The 26,944-nt window shown below is 40.6% G+C and overlaps 2 protein-coding genes across 3 annotated transcripts in view; one reads left to right on the top strand and one right to left on the bottom strand.

Moving 5' to 3' along the window:
- LOC148900233 (uncharacterized) overlaps nucleotides 1-26,944 on the top strand; it is a 236,690-nt gene that overhangs the window by 33,251 nt on the left and 176,495 nt on the right. The window lies entirely within an intron of this gene.
- cars1 (cysteinyl-tRNA synthetase 1) overlaps nucleotides 470-26,944 on the bottom strand; it is a 32,682-nt gene continuing 6,207 nt past the window's right edge. For both annotated transcript variants that reach the window (XM_088991814.1, XM_088991812.1), the window contains 18 exons: nucleotides 25,813-25,911; nucleotides 24,862-25,011; nucleotides 24,554-24,694; nucleotides 18,981-19,069; nucleotides 18,764-18,885; nucleotides 15,711-15,823; nucleotides 15,479-15,607; nucleotides 15,249-15,378; nucleotides 13,313-13,416; nucleotides 13,130-13,227; nucleotides 10,014-10,203; nucleotides 8,942-9,007; nucleotides 8,248-8,329; nucleotides 8,025-8,105; nucleotides 7,037-7,104; nucleotides 3,348-3,407; nucleotides 3,166-3,249; nucleotides 470-1,924 (listed from right to left, as the gene is read on the bottom strand). In XM_088991814.1, the coding sequence (XP_088847940.1) occupies nucleotides 1,778-1,924; nucleotides 3,166-3,249; nucleotides 3,348-3,407; nucleotides 7,037-7,104; nucleotides 8,025-8,105; nucleotides 8,248-8,329; nucleotides 8,942-9,007; nucleotides 10,014-10,203; nucleotides 13,130-13,227; nucleotides 13,313-13,416; nucleotides 15,249-15,378; nucleotides 15,479-15,607; nucleotides 15,711-15,823; nucleotides 18,764-18,885; nucleotides 18,981-19,069; nucleotides 24,554-24,694; nucleotides 24,862-25,011; nucleotides 25,813-25,911 (1,953 nt within the window). In that variant the 3' untranslated portion in view covers nucleotides 470-1,777. The remainder of the gene's footprint in view (nucleotides 1,925-3,165; nucleotides 3,250-3,347; nucleotides 3,408-7,036; nucleotides 7,105-8,024; nucleotides 8,106-8,247; nucleotides 8,330-8,941; nucleotides 9,008-10,013; nucleotides 10,204-13,129; nucleotides 13,228-13,312; nucleotides 13,417-15,248; nucleotides 15,379-15,478; nucleotides 15,608-15,710; nucleotides 15,824-18,763; nucleotides 18,886-18,980; nucleotides 19,070-24,553; nucleotides 24,695-24,861; nucleotides 25,012-25,812; nucleotides 25,912-26,944) is intronic.

The following is a 26,944-nucleotide window of genomic DNA, read 5'->3' as shown; positions in this document are numbered from 1 at the left end:
GGTCGTAGAAAGTTACTCCCAGGGAAGTGACACACAGCGTGAGAGATGTGTCAGGCTGAGATTCACATGACAGCCGCGGTGTGCACATGTGACGCCACAAACGCAAACCTCGTTCGTGTTTCTCAATGATCTCCTTCTCCTCGACGGTGATTATTAGGGCATCATCTTGCATTCATCTTCTAATAGTAAAATTATCTGCAAAAAGCTCCTCGGAGGCGATCAACGTGTGAATTCAGAGAGAGGGGGTGTGGAAAGGTGTGCCGGCTGGAGCGCTTTTCGGTCGTGTGCTTCCGCCGAAGATCACTCCGCCAGCCGTGGTGGGTGTGTATCGCGAAAAGTAGTGTGTATTCCAAGGTTTAATATTCATAAATTTGACGTTCGTAAACGGAAAAGTTCATAAGGTAAGGTGTTCACTGTGTGTGTGTATATATATATATATATATATATAAACAAGAAAATGCAAACAAAATAAACATTACTTTTTATTTCAATACCTTTCCAACAGTATATGACATTTGTATTTGTTGACAGATATCAGTCTTTCACATGATTAAGTTGCCATTAAGACTCAAAAACAGGATATAAATCCAACTAGAATAATGTGTCAAAAACACACTAAGCAATTCATAATTATTTAATCAAATCATTTTGTCACCCAATACGTACTGTGGGCACCTGTCTTTACAAATTAAAGCCTTCTTATCGTTCCATAATTTGTGAAATTACTCCAAGTATCCGAGCTTTGCCTTTACATTTTCAATCCTTCACATGCATTCTGCTATTTGTAACTGAATATTCAATTGGGGGCTATAATTGCACCACATTCAATTTTGAGTGATTTTTAGGGCCAACACTAAATAAATGTAATTGACCAGTGACTTTTTAATGGGGGTTGGCTTTCTGAATCTGAATGGGCATGAGTTACAGGAATGGTGTGAAAAAGTGGCAAATAATTGAAGTGAATATAGCATTTGAGTAATATAAGGTCATGGTTATAGGCAACAAATGATCGCAACACTTTCAGAGCAAAAGAACCATTGAGCGAAGCACACAAAATTTGTTCACAGAAGCAGAGCCGTAACCCCCCATTCCACAGCGGCCACCCCCACTTATGAGTATTTGGCTTTTAAACAATGCTGTCCTGGGAGTTGAGGTTCATGGTGAGGCATTAGCTGTTGGGGCAATTTGCTATATGAACATCTTTTCTGTTTCCTTTTGGACCATTTTGTTTTTCTTGGACTTCCTGACATGTCACGTCCTGCCCGCCTTTACATGACGTCACATCCTTCCCGCCTTTACATGGCATCACATCCTGTCCGACTTTACATGGTGTCACATCCTGTCCGCCTTTACATGACATCACATCCTGTCAGTCTTTATAAAAGCTCTCCCATCATGCCCCATCTTTCTCTTTTCCTCCTGCTTGCCCTTCGGAGTAGTTGGGGGTCACAATTTGTGCTGTGCCCAAATTAAAGAACCTTCTTGTTTTTACTTGATTCCTGCTTCATTCATCAATGACTTTATCATTAGCAAAGTCAAATGCCCATATTTATGATCTTAACAGATTGGTGCACAGTAATTGGCATTAATTTAGGAGACTTACAGTAAAAATTCATGATTTGATTTGAAGGCAATTTTCAAATGATAGCCCAATTTTGAGAGTCATGATCTATAAAAATGCAGCAATTATGACTGAAATAATATACATGGTATTGAGAAAAAAAAATAAAAAATACTAAACACAGACCATTGAATTGAATCTTTGAAGAATATTCATTCAATTATTTTTTGTCTCCACTGACTGCACACCTTTGCTCAAAAGATATTCTTTATGTAGCTTCTCTTGGTTTTCAAAAAGCTTGCGCAGCTTCTTTTCTTGACCTTTGCTGAGTTCCTTCCCTTCAGCATCATGAGTGGGGAAACCCTATGGACAGAGCAAGAAATGACTTTGCAAGAAGTTTACACGTCTCAAACAATTGGTTCATATATTTGAGGCTGGGGTGGCAAAACGGTACTTTAACCAGGTCAGGGGCATTGGATTGGATTTGCCTTTAATAGTCTCGCAGTGGAAAAATTTACATTTCACAGCAGCAAAGTTATGAAAGAAATGAAAGTAGAAAAGCAAACCACACTATTTGACCTTTCAATAATAATTGTACAGTGATACCTTGGTTTACGAACTTAATTGGTTCCCAGACAGAGTGTCTAAGGCGAAAAGTGTGTATCCCAAAAATTAATATCCCATAGGAAACCATTAAAATGAGAATAATCCGTTCCCAGGTGCCCATAAAACATAATTTTCTACTTTCTAATTTTCTAAGCCTTAAAACTACACAAAGTAGACCTTATTTTATGTATAATACATGTGCTATGGTATTATAAAAAACTGTACTATATAATAAAGTCGTTTAATTACCTTTGTGATGGTCGTTGATGGTTTGATGGAATGGAGTGGCCGGTTTCATCAGCATTAAACCTTGATGAGGAACGTAACCTTCTTCTTTCACCATATTGAGGAATGATCCCTTGTAGGTGCTTTCTCTGTGATAATTTTACCCAGTTCCTCATCAATTGTGTTCTGTTTAGCTGGGTTGATAGCTTTTTGCATCAAGTGTACAGATGGCTTGTGCGGGTTGTTTGTGGAGCCTGATTTATGGGATGTTTTAACCTTGCAGTCTACACTCTGCCTTTGAACTATCAAAGTTGAAACTCTATCACTGTAGTCTGCCTGTCTCTTTAATGTTTACCCCCGCCCCCCACTCCTGCGTTCTTGACCAATCACATGGCTTTAACCGAAGACTGGGGGCGGGGAATAGAGGACAAAAACAGTCGGCTGCCATTTTGTTGTTAGAAGAACGGGATCATTTGCGAATGACACATCACTCATTGAGGCAGCTTCGTGTACGAAAAAAGTTTGTATGCCAAGGTAAAATTGTCATAAACGTAACGTTCGTAAACCGAGCTATCACTGTAATTTGGCTAAATCAGATGTGCTGCTTCACCAGCCTGACACAATAATTGTGTGTAAAACTGGGCGAGATGTTGCTCGCTTTCATCACAGGGTTCCCAGGTGTATCGAATTCCAGAAAATGCTTGTATTTTTGCTCGTACTATTTGATTTTCACTTGGCTAATGTGGTTTGAAAACCTTTCGAGGTTGTATTACCGTTGTATCAAATTTGGAATATTTATCTGTGTCTGCAAGGAACATCTCAAATGGAGGGATCTTCATTTTAGCCAACTTTGCCATCTGAAACACAAAAGCCATGAACAAACAGATAAGGAAATGTGACAGTTTGATTTACTGTAAATTCTATTTTTTTACGAGATTGAGGGACCAAAACCTACCTCTAGTTCTTCTTTCTTCCTGGCAGCCTCTTCTTTCTTCTTCCGCTTCTCTTCCTCCAGCTGCAGGGACAATCAGTCTTGTTTTCAAATACAGTAGATTCACTTTGAGGCCTCTTATTCAACCTGATGCCACAGTGATGACGTAGGTTGTTTCGGAAGCCATTTCACTCTTAAACAAATGTAGCTGATGTGGCTCTTTGCAGTAACAAAGTAAAAAAAAAGATCTTTAGTCTCTGACAGGTCAGCCACCGACACCATTTTTTTGTTTCCTAACTGACATCAAAAAAACGTTTTATAGCATCTAAAATACCCAAAACACGCAGACTGATATTTTTAGTCAAATGCGAAAGACCAATAAAAATGACTTAAAGTGTCCCAAAACTGCCACAAAATGAGCTCGGAACTGAAGATATTCAGAAAGTCCCACCCCCTTGTTTGTGACGTCAGGATACTCCTTCATAAATTGCCTTGCTCCAGAATTAAAACAATGGCTTCAGAGAGTTCAGATTCGGAGAAGATGCTGTCTTGTTACTCATCCAGTTATGAATATGATTCAAATAGTAATGAAGAAGAAAGCAATGTTTTGCAATTGATTAAAGAAGTCCTTCCGTATCAATTGTAGCCGTCTGGACTCCAATGTAGCGCCCAGAAAATGCACAAGATGGCGCACAAGCTCTGTTGGAAATGGGCTGATTTGTCCGCTGGGAATTTGTGTAAACTGAGACCTTTATGCGTGTTACCACAATTGGCTGCGACACTGTCATGATCTGGTTGGCGACCAACGGGGGGCGCTGTCGGCCCCGCCTACACCTGCACAGGTGCTGGTCGTCCCGATCAGATTGGCGACCAGCGGGTAGCGACGTCAGCCCTGCCTGCAGCCTCGCAGGTGCTGGTCGTTTAATCATTGACACTTAAAAGAACACCCGGCACGACCATCCGGTGCCTGTTCATTGTTTGTTTGCTGCTTGGTTGCTGCATGCATTGTGTATGTGTTTGTTTAACCTTGGCGGACTTTTACTTTTGGTCTTCTTTTGCTACTTTGTATTTTTTCCATTCAGATGATTTTGATGTTTTACATTTTGTTCCTGCTGACCTTTATTTCAATACAATTCGTCAAACAACCTCCCGCTCCCTCCTGCCTGCTTTTTGGGATCCGCACCCGCCATCACCACCTCGCAAACCGTGACAGAATGAACCGGCCACCATCGGATCCCGCAGGTACATCGGACCCGTCTCATTTCCACCCTGTGCCTGGCAATGCTACGTCCACGCTAGCGCAAGCCTCGTCGAGTTTGAATTGCGTCACTCGACGAGCCGCAACGTCCACGTAAACGTCCGGCCGAGACCTCCTTCCAGGTGGCCGTCCAGGGTGACACTGGGTGACTGGCATTGCACGCCCACGTCCAGCCACGCTGTCGTCGTGCATGACGAATTGAGTCTCATCCACGACGAGCCGTGCAACGTCCGCGTCAACGTCAGTCCGAGACCCCACTCACCGCTGGATCCCGGAGCGGCTCTGGACTGGTCTCGTTCCCCCGGAGCCGGGCAGTTCACGCCCACGTCGGCGTCCGGCCGAGACCTGGTCCCATACGGCCGTACGGGGTGCCATTCTGCGCCTGGCAGTTCGACGTCCACGCAGAGCCATGCGCCGTCACGTGAACGTGCGAGAGGGATCGCACTCACGCCCACGACGATCCGTGCTGCGTCTTCGTCCACCCCAGGCCGAGTCCCGTTCCCATCAGGCCGCCGCCCGTCGTGTGCTGGAGAGGCAGCGGTTGCCCTCTCCACCAACCGTTCCCTGGCGAGTGGACCTTTTGGGAGACTGTTGGGACTTCTGGAAGCAGCCCCTTGAAGGGGGGGGTCCTGTCATGATCTGGTTGGCGACCAACGGGGGGCGCTGTCGGCCCCGCCTACACCTGCACAGGTGCTGGTCGTCCCGATCAGATTGGCGACCAGCGGGTAGCGACGTCAGCCCTGCCTGCAGCCTCGCAGGTGCTGGTCGTTTAATCATTGACACTTAAAAGGACACCCGGCACGACCATCCGGTGCCGGTTCATTGCTTGTTTGCCGCTTGGTTGCTGCATGCATTGTGTATGTGTTTGTTTAACCTTGGCGGACTTTTACTTTTGGTCTTTTTTTGCTACTTTGTATTTTTTCCATTCAGATGATTTTGATGTTTTACATTTTGTTCCTGCTGACTTTATTTTAATACAATTTGTCAAACAACCTCCTGCTCCCTCCTGCCTGCTTTTTGGGATCCGAACCCGCCATCACCACCTTGCAAACCGTGACAGACACACAACGATTTACCATTGCGTTGTTTATGTAGTTTTCCTTCTAAGTTCACCAACAACACGGTGTTTTCAGATGAAAAAACATAGCCAAAATGCATTGTGTGTCACTTTCTCGGTCAGGGGCGTTCCCTCCGTGACGTCACTTAGGGCATCATCATCAACTCGAAAACAAGACTTCATGAATATTCAGCGCGAGTCTTAAAACGTAAAATATAGCTATATGTGGTGGAATCTTTGTAAAATGCACTCAGTAGAAGTAATTTGAAGTGATTTTACAAATTATGGACGCAACTTGTCCGGCGGTGTCGGTTGTCCTATAAGGCAGGGGTGTCAAACTCATTTTTTACTGTAGGCGACATTGTAGTTACGGTTTTGTCATGATCTGGTTGGCGACCAACGGGGGGCGCTGTCGCCCCCGCCTACACCTGCACAGGTGCTGGTCGTCCCGATCAGATTGGCGACCAGCGGGTAGCGACGTCAGCCCTGCCTGCAGCCTCGCAGGTGCTAGTCGTTTAATCATTGACACTTAAAAGGACACCCGGCACGACCATCCGGTGCCGGTTCATTGTTTGTTTGCTGCTTGTTTGCTGCATGCATTGTGTATGTGTTTGTTTAACCTTGGCGGACTTTTACTTTTGGTCTTCTTTTGCTACTTTGTATTTTTTCCATTCAGCTGATTTTGATGTTTTACATTTTGTTCCTGCTGACTTTATTGTAATACAATTTGTCAAACAACCTCCTGCTCCCTCCTGCCTGCTTCTTGGGATCCGCACCCGCCATCACCACCTTGCAAAACGTGACAGGTTTCTTCTCGAGGGCCGTTATGAAGTTTGTCCTTTAACTAGTGACATTGACTGATTGGCAATGAAATAATGAAATAATGAAATAAATCCCTTCTTCCTTTTCTTTCTTTCCTTCCTTAAAAGGCAAATTGTGTTTAAGCGCAAATGTCAAACTACAAACAAAAATATTTGTCATGTAGTTCAAGACTAAGTCAAGTCAATTAAATCCCAAGTTTCAAGTCCTAAAAAAGGCACTTGAGTCTGACAAAATAAAGACTTGATTCCCCCAACTCTGCCAAAAAGCATTCCTCGACTACTTATAATAATAATAATAATAATAATAATAATAATAATAATAATAATAATAATAATAATAAAGTTCATTTATGAGCGCCTTTCAAAACTCTCAAGGACACTTTACAGTCACAGGATATTTTTTCTGCGGGTGATAGTATGTATTTGAGTGTGCTGCCCTTTCTTTTGTGTTGTGAACATTGGCATTTTACTGACATTACTACACAGCCACACATTTTACCAAATTGGAGTAACCGCTGCAATGAGGGAAGTCTGTTCACAATCACGTTATAAATGAAAGGCTACTGCCACTCCTTACCATGATCTTCTCTTCCCTTTCTTTCAACAAAATCTCCTTGTCCACTAGTTTCACCACAGTTGGCAGTCCTGCCACAAAGTCAGACTGCATAAGTACATGATAAATGACACATTTACTAGTTTAATAAAACTGAATTTGGTTTCAACGGTCGTATTAAAAAAGGAACATCTTTTACAGGGTGACAGACCTCCCACTTTTGTATAAAGCACTTATTTCTCTTTGTACAATGATACCTCGGCTTACGAACGCTTTAGCTTACAAACTTTTCAACTTTTCAATTCGCGAGGATATAATCTTGGCATACAAACTAGTTTTCGGGAAACACACGGAGAGCCACAATGGCTGGCGGACTAGTTTTCGGCGGAAGAACACCAAACCGCACGGGCGAACAGCGCCGCCCTGGCTGCTGGACTACTTTTCCACACCCACTTTCTTTGAGTGCATTCAGTGCAGACGTGGTTTGTTATGGAGTGGATACTTTTGCTTTTTTATGACCGAAAAAGACCCCACCACAGGCTAGTGTTAAGACGAAGAGGACACAAAAGAAAATTATGGTCGAGCAGAAGGAGATCATCAAAAAACACGAACAAGGTGTGCCTTAGCGTCCCAGTACCAGCTTAGCGTCCCAGTACCAGCTTGCTGAGTCGACCATTGCTACGTGTGGCTAAGGGTCTTTCTGTGATTCTGTTTTATGGGGACCTGGAAACGGATTAATCTAATTTTTAATGGTTTCCTACGGGAAATGAATGTTTGGAAGAGACACTTTTCGCCTTACACACACTTTCTGCGAATCAATTAAGTTCGTAAACTGAGTTATCACTGTATTTCACTTCTCCAAGGAAAAACATCATTCAATGTGTTATTTGTGCATGGCTATTCAGTGCCACTTAACTATTGTCATTATTGTCAGACATAAGCATCTGCGCACCACATGATAAAAACAAAGGTAGACAGACAGACAGACCGCCAGCGAGATAGATAGATTTACCTTCATGATCTTCAAATCGGATGCCGAGCTCCGGTAAAGTTACATCACGGACATCATCACAAAGCTGCAGCAACTCCATGACTGATAAATAAACGTTAAAAACAATAACAAATATTTACACGTCTCTTAAATTTAAAAATAACAGTTTTACACATAGTTTAAGAGTGTCACTTTAAATTTGAGAAGATAATGTCAAAATAGAGCAAAATTTCTTCGATCTTACCCTTCTGCTGTCTGGAAATTGTTCGGACTTGCTCTCTGAACTTTGAGAGGACTGAAAGGTAAGGCATCACAGTGCTCTCCAGCTAGAAGACAGGGGAAAAAACAGCTCAGCATCTTTGGATCAGTAGGAGCCATCATATGAAAACATCAACATGAACAACTGTAGTTTTAAATGTTCTACTTGCATACAGCGATTTACTTTGACATGTTACTTCAAATAGATGTACAAGTGATGAAAAGAGATTTGATTCTTAAAACAGTTTTCACAGACGTCAATGACTACCTGTTGTTGACAAATGCTCAAAATGGTGAATAACCAGTTGATTCTGATGTTATGAAGAAAGCATCTTACGTTCAAACCACTGTGTTAATTTCAGATTAACAGAGGCAAACCATGTAAAAAAACATGGTAGGGAATCTGAAGAAGCCCACTCAACCAAATCAGGAAACAAATAAAATGTTGTAGTGATGTGTCAGTAGGAGGTCGTCTTATTATCAGTGCCATCTTATATTCGGATCAATTCGGTATGTGACACCTCACGGCAGTGAGATGAAGTGAAGTTCAAATGGCAGGTGACGCAAGTAGTTATGAGCCAAACCGAGTGAAGACCAAACATTTAAAATAGATGTATAAGTGGAAACCGAGAGGAAACCTGCAATTATTGGTGCATATTGTAAACAAAGCTGTATCTTACATCAACGTTCTGTCCTTCTCCAACTGGGAAGCCAATGGGCTCTGATCCTTCAATTGCACCAAATATCTGGAAGACATGAACAACTGTTTATTCTTGCATAAACATCAAGACAAAACAACAATTTCTATCACAACTTCAAAGTAGCAAAATAGGTGGGACCAATGACAACCGACGTCTCCAGACAAGTTGTGTCCATAATTTGTAAAATGGCTTCAAATGACTTCTACTGAGCGTATTTTACAAAGGTTCCACCGCATATAGTTATATTTTACGTTTTAAGACTCGCGCTGAATATTCAGGAAGTCTTGTTTTTGAGTTGGTGACGAGTCCGTACGTGACGTCACTAAAGGACCGCCCTTTACCGTAAAAAAGACGCATTGTAGCGGTCCTTCCATCACGTCAATGTATTTTGCTGTACTTGTTTCGTACGTGACGTCACTAAAGGACCGCCCTTTACCGTAAAAAAGACGCATTGTAGCGGTCCTTCCATCACGTCAATGTATTTTGCTGTACTTGTTAAGGTCTGGGGACCTCGTGTTGCACCCAAAAGCCGCCAGAAGGCCAGAAGAGGGCATCCAAGCACCATATAAGGAATTTATCAGCCAGATTTTCCCCCAATTTTGCCTCAAAAGGGCACAAATAAATTATTTAATCGATTGCAAACATGTATGCTTTCCTATTCAGAACTATTTGAATCATATTCATAACTGGATGTGTAACAAGAAAGCATATTCTCCGAATCTGAAGCCATTGTTTTGATTCACTAGCAATGCAAGACGTCTTGGCGTGACGTCACGAACTGGGGGCGGGACTTTCTGAAAATGCCCCATTCGCAGCTCAATATTTTGCAGATTTTAGACACCAACTCATTTTTATTGGTGTTTTGCATTTGACTAAAAATATCATACTGCGTGTTTTGGGTATTTTAGGTGCTATAAAACATTTTTCTGGTGTCAGTTAAAAAACAAAAAAGTGACGTCGGTTGTCCTTTAAGAATGAACTGATCTTATAATGAAACATTGAATTTGCAGTCAGGTTAAAAGGAGCATGAGATGCTTTTGGATCTTCTCACCTTAAGCATTTGGGTGAGATACATGGCGATACTTTCCATTAGCATGCGGTTGGGTCTCAGCTTGGCACTTTTCTTGCTCGCGATGTAAGTGTTACTGTGGCTAACTAACTGCCTCATCTCCTCCATGACTGTGCGGGTGTCGATGTTGTCACACAGTGCCGCGTGGACTGCCGACTTCCTGTTGAAAAAACTAGAATACAGACGACACTTGAACAGTTTATAATGATTTGAGACTGTCATTGAATTTGGGGCCTCACAATATGGATACCTTGGGATTTTGTTCTTTTCTTTTCTTGTTTTGCAAACTCAAAAAACACTACCATTTACATTACATGAAAAATAACTCTCCAAAAATCTAGTAAGGAAAAAAAGCTAACCATGAAAAACATATTAATCCCTTTTAAGCACAGGTGTCAAAGTCAAGGCCCAGTCAAGACTCTTTTAATCGATTGCAAACGTTTATGATTTCTTCAGAACTATTTCAATCATATTCATAACTGGATGAGTAACAAGAAAGCATCTTTTCCGAATCTGAACTCCATGAGCCCATTGTTTTGTTTCTTGAGCAAGGCAAGACGACCAGGCGTGACGTCACGATCTGGGGGCGGGACTTTCTGAAAATCCCCAGTTTCTAGCTGATTTATGGCAGTTTTTGGACACTTTAAGTCATTTTTATTGTTGTTTTGCATTTGACTAAAAATATCAGCCTGCGTGTTTTGGGTATGTTAGATGCTATAAAAAAATTTCTGATATCAGATAGGAAACAAAAAAAATGGTGTTGTTGTCCTTTAAAGAAGGGGTGGGCAAACTTTTTGACTCGCGGGCCGCATTGGGTTCTAAAATTTGGCAGAGGGGCCGGGCCAGGAGCATTTGGAGGGAGTGTTTGGGCCGGAAATACTAAACCTAAAGCATTAAAGGACAACCGACGCCTCCGGACAAGTTATGTCCATAATTTCTAAAATCACTTCAAATGACTTCGACTGAGCATATTTTACAAAGATTCCACAGCATATAGCTGTAGTTTACGTTTTAAGACTTGCGCTGAATATTCATGAAGTCTTTTTTTCGAGTTGATGACGTTCCCCATGTGACGTCACGTTTGGACCGCACCTGACCGAGAAAGCGACACACAATGCATTTTTCTGTACTTTGTTTACTTTGTTCTGAAAACTTCGTGTTTATCCGTGTTGATGGCGAAATTAGAAGGAAAACACATAAATAACGCGATGGTGAATCGTTGTGTGTTGCACCAAGACAACTATTTGATATTCGCTGACACAAATTCCCAGCTGACAAATCAGCCCATTTCCAATGGAGCTTGGGCGCCATCTTCTGCATTTTCTGGGTGCTAAATTGCTGTCATTTACAGCTCGAATTGATATGAGAGTACTCCTTTAATCAATTGCAAACATTTATGCTTTCGTCTTCAGAACTATTTGAATCATATTCATAACTGGATGAGTAACAAGGAAGCATCTTCTCCGAATCTGAAGCCATTGTTTTGATTCTCGAGCAAGGCAAGACGTCATGGCGTGACGTCACGAACAAAGGGGGGGGGACCTTCTGAAACTGGCCATTTCCGGATTCATTTTGAAGTCATTTTTATTGGTGTTTTTCATTTAACTCAAAATATCAGCCTGCCTGTTTTGGGTATTTTATATGCTATCAAACGTTTTTCTGATGTCAGTGGGAAACAAAAAAAATGGTGCCGGTTGTCCTTTAAATGTAGTGTGTACAAACCTCATAGCACAGTAAGTACACTACAACCCAATTTATTAACAGTCTTTCAAATGTGAAAAATATCTCTGATCAGTTAATAAATTTGTCTCAAGGAATATGCAAGATATGGCATTTACATACTATTTCGCAGATACTTGGAGGAGCAAATGGAAATAGATTAAAATAACATATGCACTGTGATTTATCAAGATTGCGTCTGTTTTTAATAAGTTTACATCGAAGGGGCAAAGTTAAAGAAATCAACATTTATTGAAAAATGGAATCACTTTCAACATTCAAAACATATTATTACACAACAAAATATTTAAGCTCAATAATACCTACTTGTGTTAAATTCCGCAAAATCATGGATGGTGTGTCCTGACCGCGCGCTCTACAAACTCTCCACTGACGCGCTCACATTACACGTGTACCCTCGCCGAGCACACAGACATAGGCTACCTGCAGTTGAAATTTGCATACTCGGCACGGCAGCTAATCAGGAGCCTGCATCTTTCTTCCGGACTTTCGCAAGCGTTCTAAGGTAGTGCATTTGCATATCATTTTCCAAAATAGATGCACAGAACCTCAGCCCAGAAGAAAGATTCAAAAGAAGCTAACAACATATGTGATGCTACAAAACGTAAATTTACATTAAACCGTGACTGTAAACTGTACGTGAGACTTATGAAAGGGGCTTAGTGGCTTGTAGCAAGCAATGCAAATGTTGCATTGTGCACCATAATGACAAATGACTACTGGAGCAAAATCTACACTGTAGATTTGTCGTATATTGTACTCTTTCATAACTGCCACAGTTTCAGTGCAGATCTAACCGACACACTTCCCCTTGAATTCTTTGAAGAAATATTCACTCTCCCACCGTGTTTGAAATTTCTGCACTCACTTTCTACCTTTCACTTCTTTGCTTCTGCCATGTTTAGTAACGGGTACATTTCTTCTGGGATTGGCCTTTTTGGTGGAGCAACTGCCTTGATCAACAGTAGCGTCCCCTTGTGTTAAAACTTAGAAGTGCGGGCAAAATTTGAAGTGCGGGCCATATTCCATTTTGTTTATAAAATTTATTGCGGGCCAATTAAAAATGGACTGCGGGCCGCAGTTGGCCCACGGGCCGTAGTTTAGACACCCCTGCTTTAAAGGATAGTGGTTAGGACAATGGGCAGCTTATAAGGTTACAGTCTCCGTGAAAGGCTAAACTTCACTTTCATTGAAAATTCTTGGGGAGAAAATGACTTCACAAACTTCTAAATTGGGGAAGGGGTGGAGCAGAACACAAAAAGAAACCACAATTATGTCCAGTTTATTACCATTTCTTATCACAACTGACCAATGAGGATACAAGCTTCAACATATAGCATTGCCTTTCTCTCTCCTACCTTTTGTTGAGTTCTACCTCTGCTTCATTCCACTTTTCAAACTGCCCAGTGATGTCTGTCGGTGCACGCATAATGTCCTTCACATTTAAGAAGAACTCCTGTTGATTGAAGGGACGAAAATATGTTACAGAATAGAATTTTGGTATGATTTATGATAAAATGCATTTGACCTGTATTACATACATTCAGGAACTTCTCATACTGGACAACTAACTCCATCGTGTTGGGCGAGTAATCCAAGGTGTCTTTCCACGAATGCATCAAGAAAGCTAGACGAAGCTGACGGGCTGCAATAACAACCAGAGAGATTGTTCATCATATTTTTCTTAAATGCTCTCAACATGTGACAGTGCCAGATTTAATACCGATCGGATAGAGTCTCTTCAATAATTTGCATTTCATGCAAAAAAAAATGATCGAATGTTTAAGGACACTGAGGCAGAACTTTCACCTCACAACACAAATTTTCTTCCACTAGCCAGACCACGGGTCGGGAAACTTTTTGACGAAGAGAGCCATATAACCAAAATATTTAGAAATGTTTTTTCAGTGAGAGCCGCAAACACACATTTCAGAATGTATTCTTTAAAATAATTTTGTAATAATACCATTAAGCGGCAGAAGACGGATGGATGGACTCACCATTAATGTGAATGCTTTTTGCTTCCTCGTGATTGGTTAAAAACAAAAAAATCCAGCCAAACTATCATAATGAAAGTCAGCTTGCCAGGTCCATACACAAACTTACTGCTAGCTACCTTGCACGCTTGCTTTCTGCTATCGCTCGCAGAGCGTATTGATGCGAACGTAGCATGGGGCGTGTCAAAGTGCCACAGACATTCAACTGTTTCATCGATAATATTTTATTGCAAATTAGAATCAACCTGTTCTCCCCACAAAGGCGAATCCTTCAGATTCCACCAGAAGTGTACAATACTTGTCATCTTTTGTCTTTTCGCAATTTTTTTTCAAAAGGGGGCGTTGACCTGTTTCGACAGCAATGGCAAACATAACATAGGTCAGTACCATCCAAATAAAAATTGCCAACTGCAGCCCAAACAGGAAATGAGCAGTGAAAAAGCAAGAATATATTATTTTATCTGCGAGCCGTATGCAATCATCAAAAGAGCCATATATGGCTTGAGAGCCATTGGTTCCCAACCCCTGAACTAGACTATAATCTGTCAAATGTTGAAATGTTCCTATATTGTCATACATAATGACACTACTCGATCAGCAATTTGGCATAGTTGCAAAATATCCAATTTCAATCCAACCGAACAGTTTGGCATAAAGTCTCATGCTAACTCGGGTTGCGTGAACGCTGGCGCATGTGGCTGCCGCTGCTCACCCGCAGAGAAAAATATCCTGTGACTGTAAAGTGTGCTTGAGAGTTTTGAAAGGCGCTTATAAATGAAATGTATTATTGTTATTATTATTAACTCAGAACTGCTTAAAAAGAGGATTTGCTCAGTCAACAGACTTTAAAAGGGATGCCTCACTAGTGTTTCTCAAATCACTATACTTTAAAACTTTGACTTTTTTTAAGATGGTGTTGTCAAATTTATATCCTTGTCGGTTTAAAAATGCCCTCATTGGGTATCTCTTTGGTATCCTCTTTCGGTGTAAAGTTTGCATTCGAAACTGGACCAACACCAGCTCTGATGTTCAATCAATGGGTGCAAACATGAAACTGGAATATGATTTTCAACCGAATAGTATGGATGTGTTAAACTTACAAATTAAAAATATTCAACAAGCTCAGACAGACTATCGTCCTTAAATTGATTATAATACAATTTTTTTTTTTTCCCCATGCGTGTGTAAATGGCTCAAACGTCAGAAAAGCAGAAAGTCCAAGTGGGACAATATATAGCTCTATATCTATATATAATACTGACACCAAAAGTGTATGATCTCATTTTTAAGTGTGTCAAATATTCTCCCTAATTATGTGTGCCTTTAAAAAAACCTAGGAGATAAAAATTTTATCTTGTGCGACGCTGTTGTTTTGTTGTAAATTTTTTTGATTCTTAGTCATCCAAAAAAAGGACACTTGACAATAGAAATTGTCGGTTTCATAACAACAACAAAAGAAAACCAAAAAGATGTACTGTACCTGTATTTTTTGCCAAGGCGTCCTTGATGGTAATAAAATTCTTCAGTGATTTTGACATTTTGCATCCTGCAATTGTCAGGTGACCAGTGTGCAAGAAGTAACGGACCCAGTGATCATTCTCAAAGAAAGCCTAAGGAAAAACAAAAGAACATATTGGATCTCCTTGAGCATCTGGACATATTTCACATAACCTTTGATATTAATGATGGGGAAAAAAATCACTTCTGGACCTCGGACTGAGCCAGTTCGTTGTCATGATGAGGAAATCTGAGATCAAAGCCACCACCATGAATATCCATCGACTCTCCCAGGATGGAGCCAGCCATGGCTGAGCACTCAATATGCCATCCAGGTCTTCCCTATTAAAACATTCAAAGGTCCAAAGTCTTTATAGCTTCCAAACTTTGATGAAATGAACATAAATGGCCCTCAATTAGAAAGCAGAAAGGAAACAATTCTCACTTTTCCCCAAGGAGAGTCCCATGATGGCTCTCCTGGCTTGGATGCTTTCCACAAGGCAAAGTCATTGGCTGATTTTTTCTCACTTAATTGGTCAGCAGAAATGCTCAGGTCACCTACAAGACAGAATACATGATGCACGACAAATACACAAATACAGTAAAGTCTTGTTATATCGATATTCAAGGGAGTCTGAAAAAATATCGATATAACCGGGACTATCGATATATCCGACCCTGTTTGCATGTAATTTTCTCCGTGCGTGCATAGAAATAGTATCGATATAACCGGGACTATCGATATATCCGATATCGATATAATGAGACTTTACTGTAATCGAATTGATTTTGATTGGCCGGCATTTGACTGTCGGCGTTGGACATCCCTGGATGTTTGTTTTTTGTGCCTGTAATGGGCAGCATTTTTCATAGGCCCTTTTTGTTCAAAGGAGATGGCGGTGCTGTTGGACAGCCTGCCTTGGTGCAGCTGGATGGATGGCTTCTGAAGCCAAGACTGAGGAGAAAGAAACAGTGGTGCAGAACACGATTGCTTATTTGGAACTAAGAGTCACCACTTGCAATATTTAAACGAATTTACAGTATATGGGATAGGAATCACTTTTGTCGTCAATGGACACAACAGCTTGTTGTTTACTTTCCAACATTGCTTGTAGCCGACGTGTGCACATTTTCCGCATGACGTTCTGATTCACTGGTGAAAGGACACTAGCTCTCTCCTGTTTCATCTAGAACTGCTTCATACAAAAATGGATGATGGAAAAGTGGCTAAAATTGCACAACCATCCGTGTTTTTATGTTATGTATTGTGTTTATTTTACTCAACGCTATATGGTGTGTTTATTATTTTATTTTGTTATGTAAAGTGCTTTGTTAAAGCTGCAGGTATCGTGAAATCGCTTCATAAACAGGATGTATTGTAAAATTAGACTGCACCTTTTATAATGGTGTTGTTAAAGCGCTATAAAAGATGGCTTTTATGAGGGGGCCCAAAAAGTAAATCCCGATCAACAGATATCACGCTGATCCGAAGTGGATTGTGAAGGGTTTGAATGTGAAAAAAACAACAACAACACAAACCATTTGGGTGTCTGTGTGCACGTTATTAAATCATTCACTGCCAATCCCGGATTTATTGGGGAATTGAAAAGCACGACATGGAGCGCCATTTCGGAATTTGGTCAGGTTTTGGTTTATCTTGCAGGGGTGCCGATATAGTGCTGGTCAGACCTCTGGCAATGCTGTTCTCTCCCACGAGGGGGCAGCATTTGCCTTTTGTACTGCCACCCCCATTTAAAGCACAGATAAACCCAGACCCATATAACTATTTTATCTGATGATAGAATTAGTCTAAGGTTTCTTACGCTGCATTAAATGTTTATGTAGTCCTAAAACTCAATACTCAATACAAACTTCCAAGTTAAAAACGGTCCCAAGTCAAACGGTCGCAAGTCGAGATCCATTCAAAATGGCCGATGTGACATTTACATTACACGATAGAATACTATGTCAATCTGTTGTTTTTATGCAACATTTTCTAATACGCACGGCTTCCCACGTATACGCGGTTTTGAAAAAAAAAAAAAAAAAAATCGCTCTCCCTGCTAACGGAGAAGCCAGTAGAGGTCGCCCAACACGCACGCTCGGACTTAGGCAGACGGCAAAGGAAAAAGTCTCAAAGAGGCGGTGGCAGCATGGGCGTCGCGGTGTTCTCGTCGCGCCGATACCGCGCGCCCGAGCGCCAACGGCCAACCCGCCTCGGCTTTTGCCCAGGCCAGCGTCTGGGGGACCCAACCCGAGCGCCCACCCGCCTCGCCCTCGGTGGACACTCCCGCTCGCCGGTGCCATTGTGACAGGTAGCGCAACACCATCACGCGCTGACTCGCCAAAATTGTTGCACGCGTTTTTGAAGAAACAGTTATTTTGTATCATCATTTTGTGCAATGCTGTAATATTCTCTGTTCAGATAAATGAGGCATGCTGAATGTTGAGCAGATCTGGCAACGCAGCCACAACAGTGCATATGGTCCTTTGACAGCGATAAAAAAAAAATGTTCTCAATGCTGAGAGAAGCGGTTTCTCTCTGTGCTCCGGCAAATAAACATCCTACCAAATAAACCATCCTATCCTATCGAAGCTAGAAGGACCATCTCGAGTTTTTATTCTACCAAATGTATCGCAAACACACTGCAGATCTCACCGTAGCGGTCCCAACTGTAGAATATTTTTTTTTTAAATGGTCCGGCAAGTGCAGGTGGTCGCAACTCGCACCGGTGGTAAATCGGATGTTACCTGTATTCTGTGGGTCCTGCAATTTGAGTGAAAATGACAATAATCCTGCCACTGAGTGGACACATTTTTGCACATCGTCTGGCAGTGAATAAGTTAATATATGTTTATGTGAGTGCACATTACACCGTTACATCATGTCAGTCTCATGCTCACAAAGAGTATTACACGCACACTTGCTCGCACGCACACATAAATAAATAAAGCCGGTCACATTTAATCTATAGTGCGTGTGACCCGCATCACCGGAAGTCATTCACGGTCAGAGGACTGGAGCTGAAGCTTCCAAATCAAAGCTGTTGCGCTACATCTTCTATTCTTAATGTTATTCTCATTGAGAGCTTCTTTCATGTACAATTCATCAATGGAATGGAAATTTGAAGTGCCAGGGGAAGCATTTTAAGAGGCTAGCCATGAGCGACCATAGTTACCAGGTTGCAAAAATGCATCCAAATCCCGCCATGTCAGGCTTCTACTAAGGTAGGCACAGTTATTTCCTTTGCACAAACTCTTGTATCTATGTATGTATGTAGCTGTTGCTCATGAAGACATGTGTGTAAGTGCTTTATCCTCGTGGGCATGGTGATGACTATGCCTAGTAGGGTGGGGTCACACCGTGTACTGGTCGCCAGCCAGTTGCAGGGCACACAGACGAATAACCACAATGACGCCGAGGGATAATTTACAGTTACCCATTTATACTCCATGCAAGTCAGAATTGCTATAATTCAAAAATATGTCATCACCCACCTTCTCCCTCTTGTAAAGCCTTCTGATCTCCAACTGCCTCTGGCACAAGTTTGGCATACGAGTGCTGCGGACTGCCATCAAACTTTGCGGTGTTGAAGTAAACAGAGCTTTTCGATTCATACCTGAAATCAACATTTTACTTGTTCCCATTTAGAGCAAAATGAGAAAGGCAGTGTGTTTGTTATAAGGCATAAACATCAGCACACGTGCATATTACCCATAGCCATTGGAGACAATCTTCTTCACAAACTCCACAATTTCTGGAACATATTCACTGACACGAGTAAGGACATCAGGAGGAAGAACCTGGAGAACAGAGATCATTTGAGCTCAGTAAAGTGGAGCACCGCATACGTGCATAGGTGCAGCAGCCATGGTTTGGCATTTTTCTCTATTTTCTTATCCCCTCCTCTTTTATCTAGAACTGCTTCATGCAAAAGAAGTTGCAGGAAGTGCTGAAGATTGAATGAATGTCTGCGTCTTTTGTGTTGTGTCACATTATTTTGTATTTTTGTTGTTTTGACTTCAAGATGGCACCGCATGAGTGGCTGCCTTTACAGGAGCTCCTGTATTTTGTTCTTCCACTTCTTCCCTTCCCTTCCTCTTCTAGCTACTCACTTCATGCATGCGCGACCAATCCATGCGCACCAAATCCAGCAGACATTTAAAAAGCTTCTTCCCCCGAGCCATTAACGCTCCAAACAGTAATCCAAATATAACTGTATGGTGCCTCTTTACAATTTAGCACAACCCTGTGAAACAGCATCCCATTACAGTGATTTCCCATCAATCAGGCTCCACAAAAAACCCGCACAAGCCATCTGCACACTTGATGCAAAAACCTATCAACCCAGCTAAACAAAACACAATTGATGAGGAACAAGGTACAATTATCGCAGAGAAAACACAAGGGATCATTCCTCAAGATGGTGAAAGAGGAAGGCTACGTTCCTCATCAAGTGTTTAATGCTGATGAAACCCGACACTCCATTCCATCAAGCCATCAACGACCATCACAAAGGTAAATAAAACGACTTTATTATATAGTAGTTTATTTATTTAATTATAATACCATAGCACATTTATTATTCATAAAATAAGGTCTATTAGTACATATATAGTTTTAAGGCTTTGAAAATTAGAAAGTAGAAAATTATGTTTGTTTGGGGACCTGGAAACTGATTATTCTCATTTTAATGGTTACCTATGGGAAATTAATTCTTGGGATACACACTTTTTGTCACATCCTCCTCAGCGCCAGGAGCGTGCCCCTGCCCTCCTGTCACATCCTCCTCTGCGCCAAGAGCGCCCCCCCCCCCTCCCTGCTCTCCGGACTCACTCACCTGTTGCTCATTCTATTAATTGTGCCTTCTGGCTAGAAAAGCCACCCATTCCCGCTCAGTCCGCGGTGTATTCTCCGTAGTTCCCTGTCACCCAGCAGCACGCAGATCTGTTACGCTGTTCTACTCGGTTGCCTGATTTCCTGTTTGCTTTATGTGTCTCAGTAAGAACCTTTCTTGAATTTACCGTCTCCACCGTGTATTTCGGATCCACCCCTTGCTACCTTTCTTCGTCCCTCGAGTCCTGTCACCACTCCTCGAGCGGACGTGACACTTTTCGCCTTACACACTCTGTCTGGGAACCAATTAACCCTTTACGGACGATTGTGGCAAATTTGGTACACTAAAGATAAATGCTTATAGATCAAGAAAAAAATGAAAGGTAGCAGTTCAAGTGCCTATTGGAACTGATGCAGCACAAGTTACATGTCCCTTTAAAACAGGTTATGTGCAGCTTTGCAGTGACATCATCTCCTTCTTGCGCAACACAACGTGCACTCCTCAATCTTCAAAGCTCCTTCTATTTTTCGTCATGGATGAAATATCACATAAATGTTGTAACTATTTTATGAGCTATTCAGAAGATGTTTACCTTGATACTGAAATGTATAAACTAACGCTAACTTATTTATTTACCAAGAAATATTAAAAATAAGTAGTGCCACAACACCAGATTTTTCTTGTTGCCAAATGTTGGGGTAAGGGGATAGATGTAAACCAATTAACAAAATACAATCGATGATTCTTTCCTGGTTGGATGTTTTCAGCCAAATAGAGCACAACATTTGAGCTCACTTTCAGATCGGGAACCTTGGAGTCACTGACTGGATCTATCTTTCCTGTATATGGAATGCATACATGTAGCCATCATAACCCGCCAGCACAAGCGTGCTAACGCTATTTTCATGATGATATTGTTGATCCTGACTTGGTACCCGATGCGAATAATTGTAAGTGAATGGTGTAAGTGAATTAGTTTTCCACTAATAGCTGTACCTCTTTGCTTTGCATTCTCAATATGATTATTGAAATGGAGGTCCATATGTTTTTTTTGGTATCTCCTAAACAGAAATAAGAAATCATTTTCATCATAATGTCTCGTACAAATTTAACACTTCCTATTTCCAAAAGACCGTGAAACATGGTAGGAGCAGGTGAAATACTTAAAGTTTCTGTGAAAAAAATGACAGGAAAAGCAAAAAGTCAATACAGTAAAGTCTCGTTATATCGATATCGGATATATCGATAGTCCCGGTTATATCGATACTATTTCTATGCACGCACGGAGAAAATTACATGCAAACAGGGTCGGATATATCGATAATCCCAGTTATATCGATATTTTTTCAGACTCCCTTGAATATCGATATAACGAAACTTTACTGTATTTTATTTGGGGCAAATCAAAGACAGCAAAATTACTTCTGAAGGCCTTGAGGACATTAGATTGGCATGTCAACTAAAATCATCTGAGAGAAAGAATTTGTAATCAGAAAATGTAGAAATGATTGTTTTGAATAACGTAATAGGTTGCATTTCCACTTGTGCCATGTAAGGTTTTGTGGCCACCTCGTGGACAAAATAGTCCCCACTACCGTATGTGCATTTCACATTCTCAAACAGTGATTGGAAGATAAAGCATCTTAAAGGACTGAAGTTCTGTTTGTGATGTATTGTAAGGAAAGAGATGCCCATTTCACGGTAAAATCAGAGCATTGTCATCAAATGGTGAGTATAGTTTTTGCTTTTTGAATGTTGCTGTGCCCATATGTTTTTTTTTAAATACCCATGTACTGTATATCTTTCCAGATCCTGATGAGAATGAAATAGATGACCATGTTGATGAAGACATTTTGGCATCTGACACAGTCGTGACTGTTTCATTGATGAACTTCTATCACCATTCAAATACTTTCAAAGGATTTTCGATGAAAAAATGATGGATATTATTGTTGAACAGTCGAACTTCTATGCAATGCAAAATGACATCAATAAGCCCCTGTGTCTCGCCAAAGAAGAGCTTGAGAGGTGGCTGGGATTGAAATATTGTTTCTCAATCTCAAAATGACCAACCACTCGGATGCATTGGGCTTGAAAGCTATCACCACTAACTGATTATACTGCAGAATGTATGTCAAGGGATCGCTTCGAAATTATAATAAGGAACTCGGGGAAGCCCAAATTATGATCCCTTGCACAAAGTAAGGCCAATGATAAAAGTTTCAAGAATTACCCAAATCACAGCGTTTGTCAATTGATGAACAAATTGTACTCTATGAAGGTAGATTTACACTCAAGCAGTGTCTACCAAATAAACCAAAGAACTGGGGGTTCAAGTTGTTTGTGCTGGCGGGTTATGATGGCTACATGTATGCATTCCATATACAGGAAAGATAGATCCAGTCAGTGACTCCAAGGTTCCCGATCTGAAAGTGAGCTCAAATGTTGTGCTCCATTTGGCTGAAAACATCCAACCAGGAAAGAATCATCGATTGTATTTTGTTAATTGGTGTACATCCATCCCCTTACTCCAACATTTGGCAACAAGAAAAATCTGGTGTTGTGGCACAATGAGGCTCAATCGATTGTTCAGCTGAACCTCAGCTAAAAGACATTGAGGTTCTTTTCCCTCCGATGATACAGTACAGTGAGACCTCAACTTACAAACACCTTATCTTACAAACTTTTCATCTTACAAACGTCAAATTTCTGAAACTTAAACCTTATAATAAGCACAATTTGCATAATACACACCCACCCCGGCTGGCGGAGTGATCTTCTGCGGAAGCACACGACCGAACAGCACCAGAGGTTAAGTTACCAACAGTCCTTATGGACTCTCTCCTTCCATAAGCCATCAACAACCATCAAAAGGTAAATAAAACTTTATTTTACAGCACAGTTTATTTCTTTAATTACAGTCCTCATGTAATGTGCCTCTCTTTCGAAACAGCAATTTCCTTTGACCTTCGACCTCCAACGCCATTCCATCAAGCCATCAATGACCATCACAAATGTAAATAAAGTGACTTTATGATACAATGCAGTGTATTTCTTTCATTACAATACAATAGCACATTTATTATACATAGAACACAACATACAATAAGGTATATTGTGTGGAGTTTTAAGGCTTATTTAGTTAAAAAGTATATTTTATGGAAACCCGGGAACGGATTATTCCCATTTTAATGGTTTCCTATGGGATTTTTTTTTTTGAGATACACACTTTTCGCCTTACACACTCTGTCTGGGAACCAATTAAGTTCGTAAGTTGAGGTCTCACTGTATTTGGTTTGACAACATAGCTCATGTTCCATATGTTGCAAAGAACCGCAACAGGTGCAAGCATGGCACATGCTCTGTGAAAACTAATATTTACTGCAAAAAAAAAATGCAATGTAAATCTTTGTTTGAATCATCACAAGAACTGCTTTGCATTATTCCATGGTTATTAGCTAGTTTTCTTTATCTGTAAAGTAACTATGTATTTTTATGTAAAAATTGTATTTAATTTTTTTAATGTAAATTATGTATGTATTTTATGTAAATATTTTATGTATTTTTTATTTTAATGAAAAGGATGGATAAAAGTCTAGTCTTTGAATTTGCATTTGACATATGTTCCAAAAAAGGCACCCACTCAATAGAGGTCTTTCATGACGATTGTGCCAAATTAGGCACATTATCAAATTTTCTATATTATTGGAAAATAATAAAAAAGGAAGCTACGAGTATTTTATTATATCCATCAGTGACCATAAAAACTGAACAGAAAACTTGTTTTCTAAGTAGAAAATAATTCAGGGAGTAAAAGGTTAAGTTCGTAAGCCAAGGTATCACTGTATTGCAGCTGCAGCTCTGTACTCACTTGAAACACTGTCTGCTTGATCCTTTGCACATTGTCTAACATTTGTTCCTGAGAGGTACCACTAACATTAAGGAATTTGATTAGATTAGATTGGCCTTTATTAGTGTCCTCCACACTTATTTGTCATGTCTTTTTTTGGGATGGTACTAGTGCAGCGTGTTCTACCGGAGACAAATTCCTTGTCTTTATTATGTTTGTTAAAGTCATTATAAGTGCCTTGCATGCTGGGTCCGAGAGGACAGTAATTTTATCTGTGCTGTATGTCATGCATATTAGCATATCTGACAATAAAGCTGACTTTGACTTTGTGTGTTCTACATATTTGGACAATAAAGATGATTCTTCTTCTTTTCCTTTTGGCTTTTCCCTTCAGGGGCTACCATGGCGAATCAATGTCCTTCTTCAGGGGTTGGATTCGCATGTTTGTTTTGGCCAAGCTTTTACGTCGGATGCCCTTCCTGACACAATCCTCTCTATTTGGATATTTTGATTAATATTATTATTATTATTACAGAAAGATGAAATTATCGTTACTCAAACTGCAACTGAATTTTCATAGAAAGGCGCGCTGCGACTTACGTTCAAGGCTTTCATGTCTTTATGGTATTCTGCCTCCCAAAATTTAGGTAGAATTGCGAAGATTGAGTTGTCCGTGACTTCACTTCCAAACTGACCATCCAGCCAGTCAGACAGCATGTCCTTGGAATTTGCCAGTAGTGCCTAGGGGGAAAAAAACACTGTATTTTCGTGTTACAAATCTTACCACAATACTGAAACTGGAACCTAATCGAGAATGATACATGAAAAAAAATACACTGTAAACACAGTAGCTTTTTCAAATGCTAATAACGAAGAAAACTTGCGATATAATAAAGGCCAAGTTTTACCTGTGCCCGAGAATGCACCACACCATCGGCTGCTTTACTTGCCAACGCTGCCTGTAGAGGGTGTAGAGCGCCACTGATGGAGGCGTCAAGCCTTTCCAGCATCTGTTTCTTATCTGGATCAGTAGTTGTGGCCAAACGAGCCTGAAAGGGCTGAGCATAAAAAGTATTTTCAAACACAGCCACTTCCACCACTTTGTTAAATACATTGGTACCTCTAGTTACGAAATAAATTGGTTCTGGAAGATATTTCTGAAGTAGAACTTTTTGGTGGTAGAGGCATTTCCCAAATTCAAATAGAAATTTCTCCTAACCCAAAACAATGCATCAAAATATGTAACAAATGCATGTTGCAATTAGATGATTGCACAGCAAATGAGAGTCGAGCAAAATGTTACTAAGATTAAAGAATAAAAATGATGGTCATTTAACTTTTAACTGTGTCCTCATCATTTTTTATCCTTCTTTAGTTCGTGTTCTCACTCAGAAATGGTTTTTGCCTGTTGTTTTCTCAAGGACGTTTGCTTTTATGAGCTTTTAACAATTCCTCAAAAATGTCCAAAGGAAACATCAACATAGTGAGTGATCGGCCAACAGTTGAACACTTTTTCTGGGTGATTAACATTGACGTCAAACTTGGAACAAATAATGGCCGGAGGGGCGAATGACGAGGACACTGATTACACAAATCTACACACACGAACACATTCGGTTGTCGTGCCTCATAGCCACTGCGATGTCAGAATGATCCTAGCTAATAGCCAATGGCAGAGCAGTTGTAGGTATGTTGCGGTCAGGAAACTGACCTACGAGTAGCAGGCCATACAGTATTATACAGTCAAGAGTTTTTATAACTTGAACAGTTCAAAAGAAGAGATGTTCGTAAGTAAAGGTACCGCTGTATTCCTGTTTTTAAGAGTCAACTTTGCATGCTTAGACACACAAACTTCTCACCCCTCGGGCAGTCAGCACATCCTTCATTATTTGAGCAGCTTTTGGTTGTTTCTCCTTGTACTGGTCCATTAGATAATTCTGACGTGCCCTTTTGATGATCTGATAGACAAAAAGGGTACACATACTTCTTGGATGGACTCCTTGAAACAGGTAGGAGAATTAAAGTAAGAGTCCCTTAATGGCCTTCAAAATGTCCTCAAGTGGTGAGAAACAGGGCACTGTATCAGTGCTCCGTGGTCATCTTGTGAGCATTTGTTTATGAATCCTTTCATGCACTCCAGAACCTGATAAGATGATAAGTCATTGGCTGTCCCTCAAAGGGTAAGTATTCTTCTGTTTTAAGATAACCATGAATTGGTAATACCAATTAGATAATGTCTCCACTGCATGACTAATAAATCCAATCCAATGTCTGTTTTGAAAGCATAACAATAAATAAATAAATCAACAAATCGTAAATACATAAAAAGAGATCATATGACTGGTGAGTTATGTTAACTCATTCACTGCCAGACTATGTGCAGAAAAATGTGTGTGCCAGGGTTTTTATCATTTTCACTCAAATTGCAGGACCCACAGAATATTGAGTTATAGGACTATATAAACATTCAATGCAGCATAAGAAACCTTAGACTCTCTTCTTTCTTCAGAAAAAAAGTTTATTTTCGAGCTTACTTGGTTGTAGAGTTATCTGCATTGAAAATGGGGGCAGAATCAGAAAGACTATTAAAGGCTTTCTGATTCTGAAAACCAGTATAGGGGGAAAGTTTGGCCACCCTTGAGTTGTGAAGTTCACTATGAATCATGGGACTGGGCAAGAACAGGAATGAAAAACAGTGCGGACAGACTGAAGCGGGAACTACAACCACAAATTCAATGTGAGTGGAAACTGCAATGCAGTTAGATTTGATTTAAATTTAAATCATCTCAATTTTTGAAATATTTTCTCTTGGCATCAAGTTTAACAATGCATCATGGTTGGAGTGTGAGCACTTCATTGAAAACAGTACCTGTCCAGTCACGCACACCATTGCAATCCAATTTTAAAATCTGATAACAATGGTCTGAAAGAAATCATTATTTCTCTTAACTCAAATATCCTACTACGAGTATAAGATAACCACAAACTGAA

The sequence above is a fragment of the Hippocampus bargibanti genome, linkage group LG03 (assembly GCF_051943395.1).
Source record: "Hippocampus bargibanti isolate YZ-2025 linkage group LG03, ASM5194339v1, whole genome shotgun sequence".
NCBI lineage: Eukaryota > Metazoa > Chordata > Actinopteri > Syngnathiformes > Syngnathidae > Hippocampus > Hippocampus bargibanti.
The sequence above is the reverse complement of the archived record's forward strand: the minus strand, read 5'-3'. Positions and strand labels throughout refer to the sequence as shown.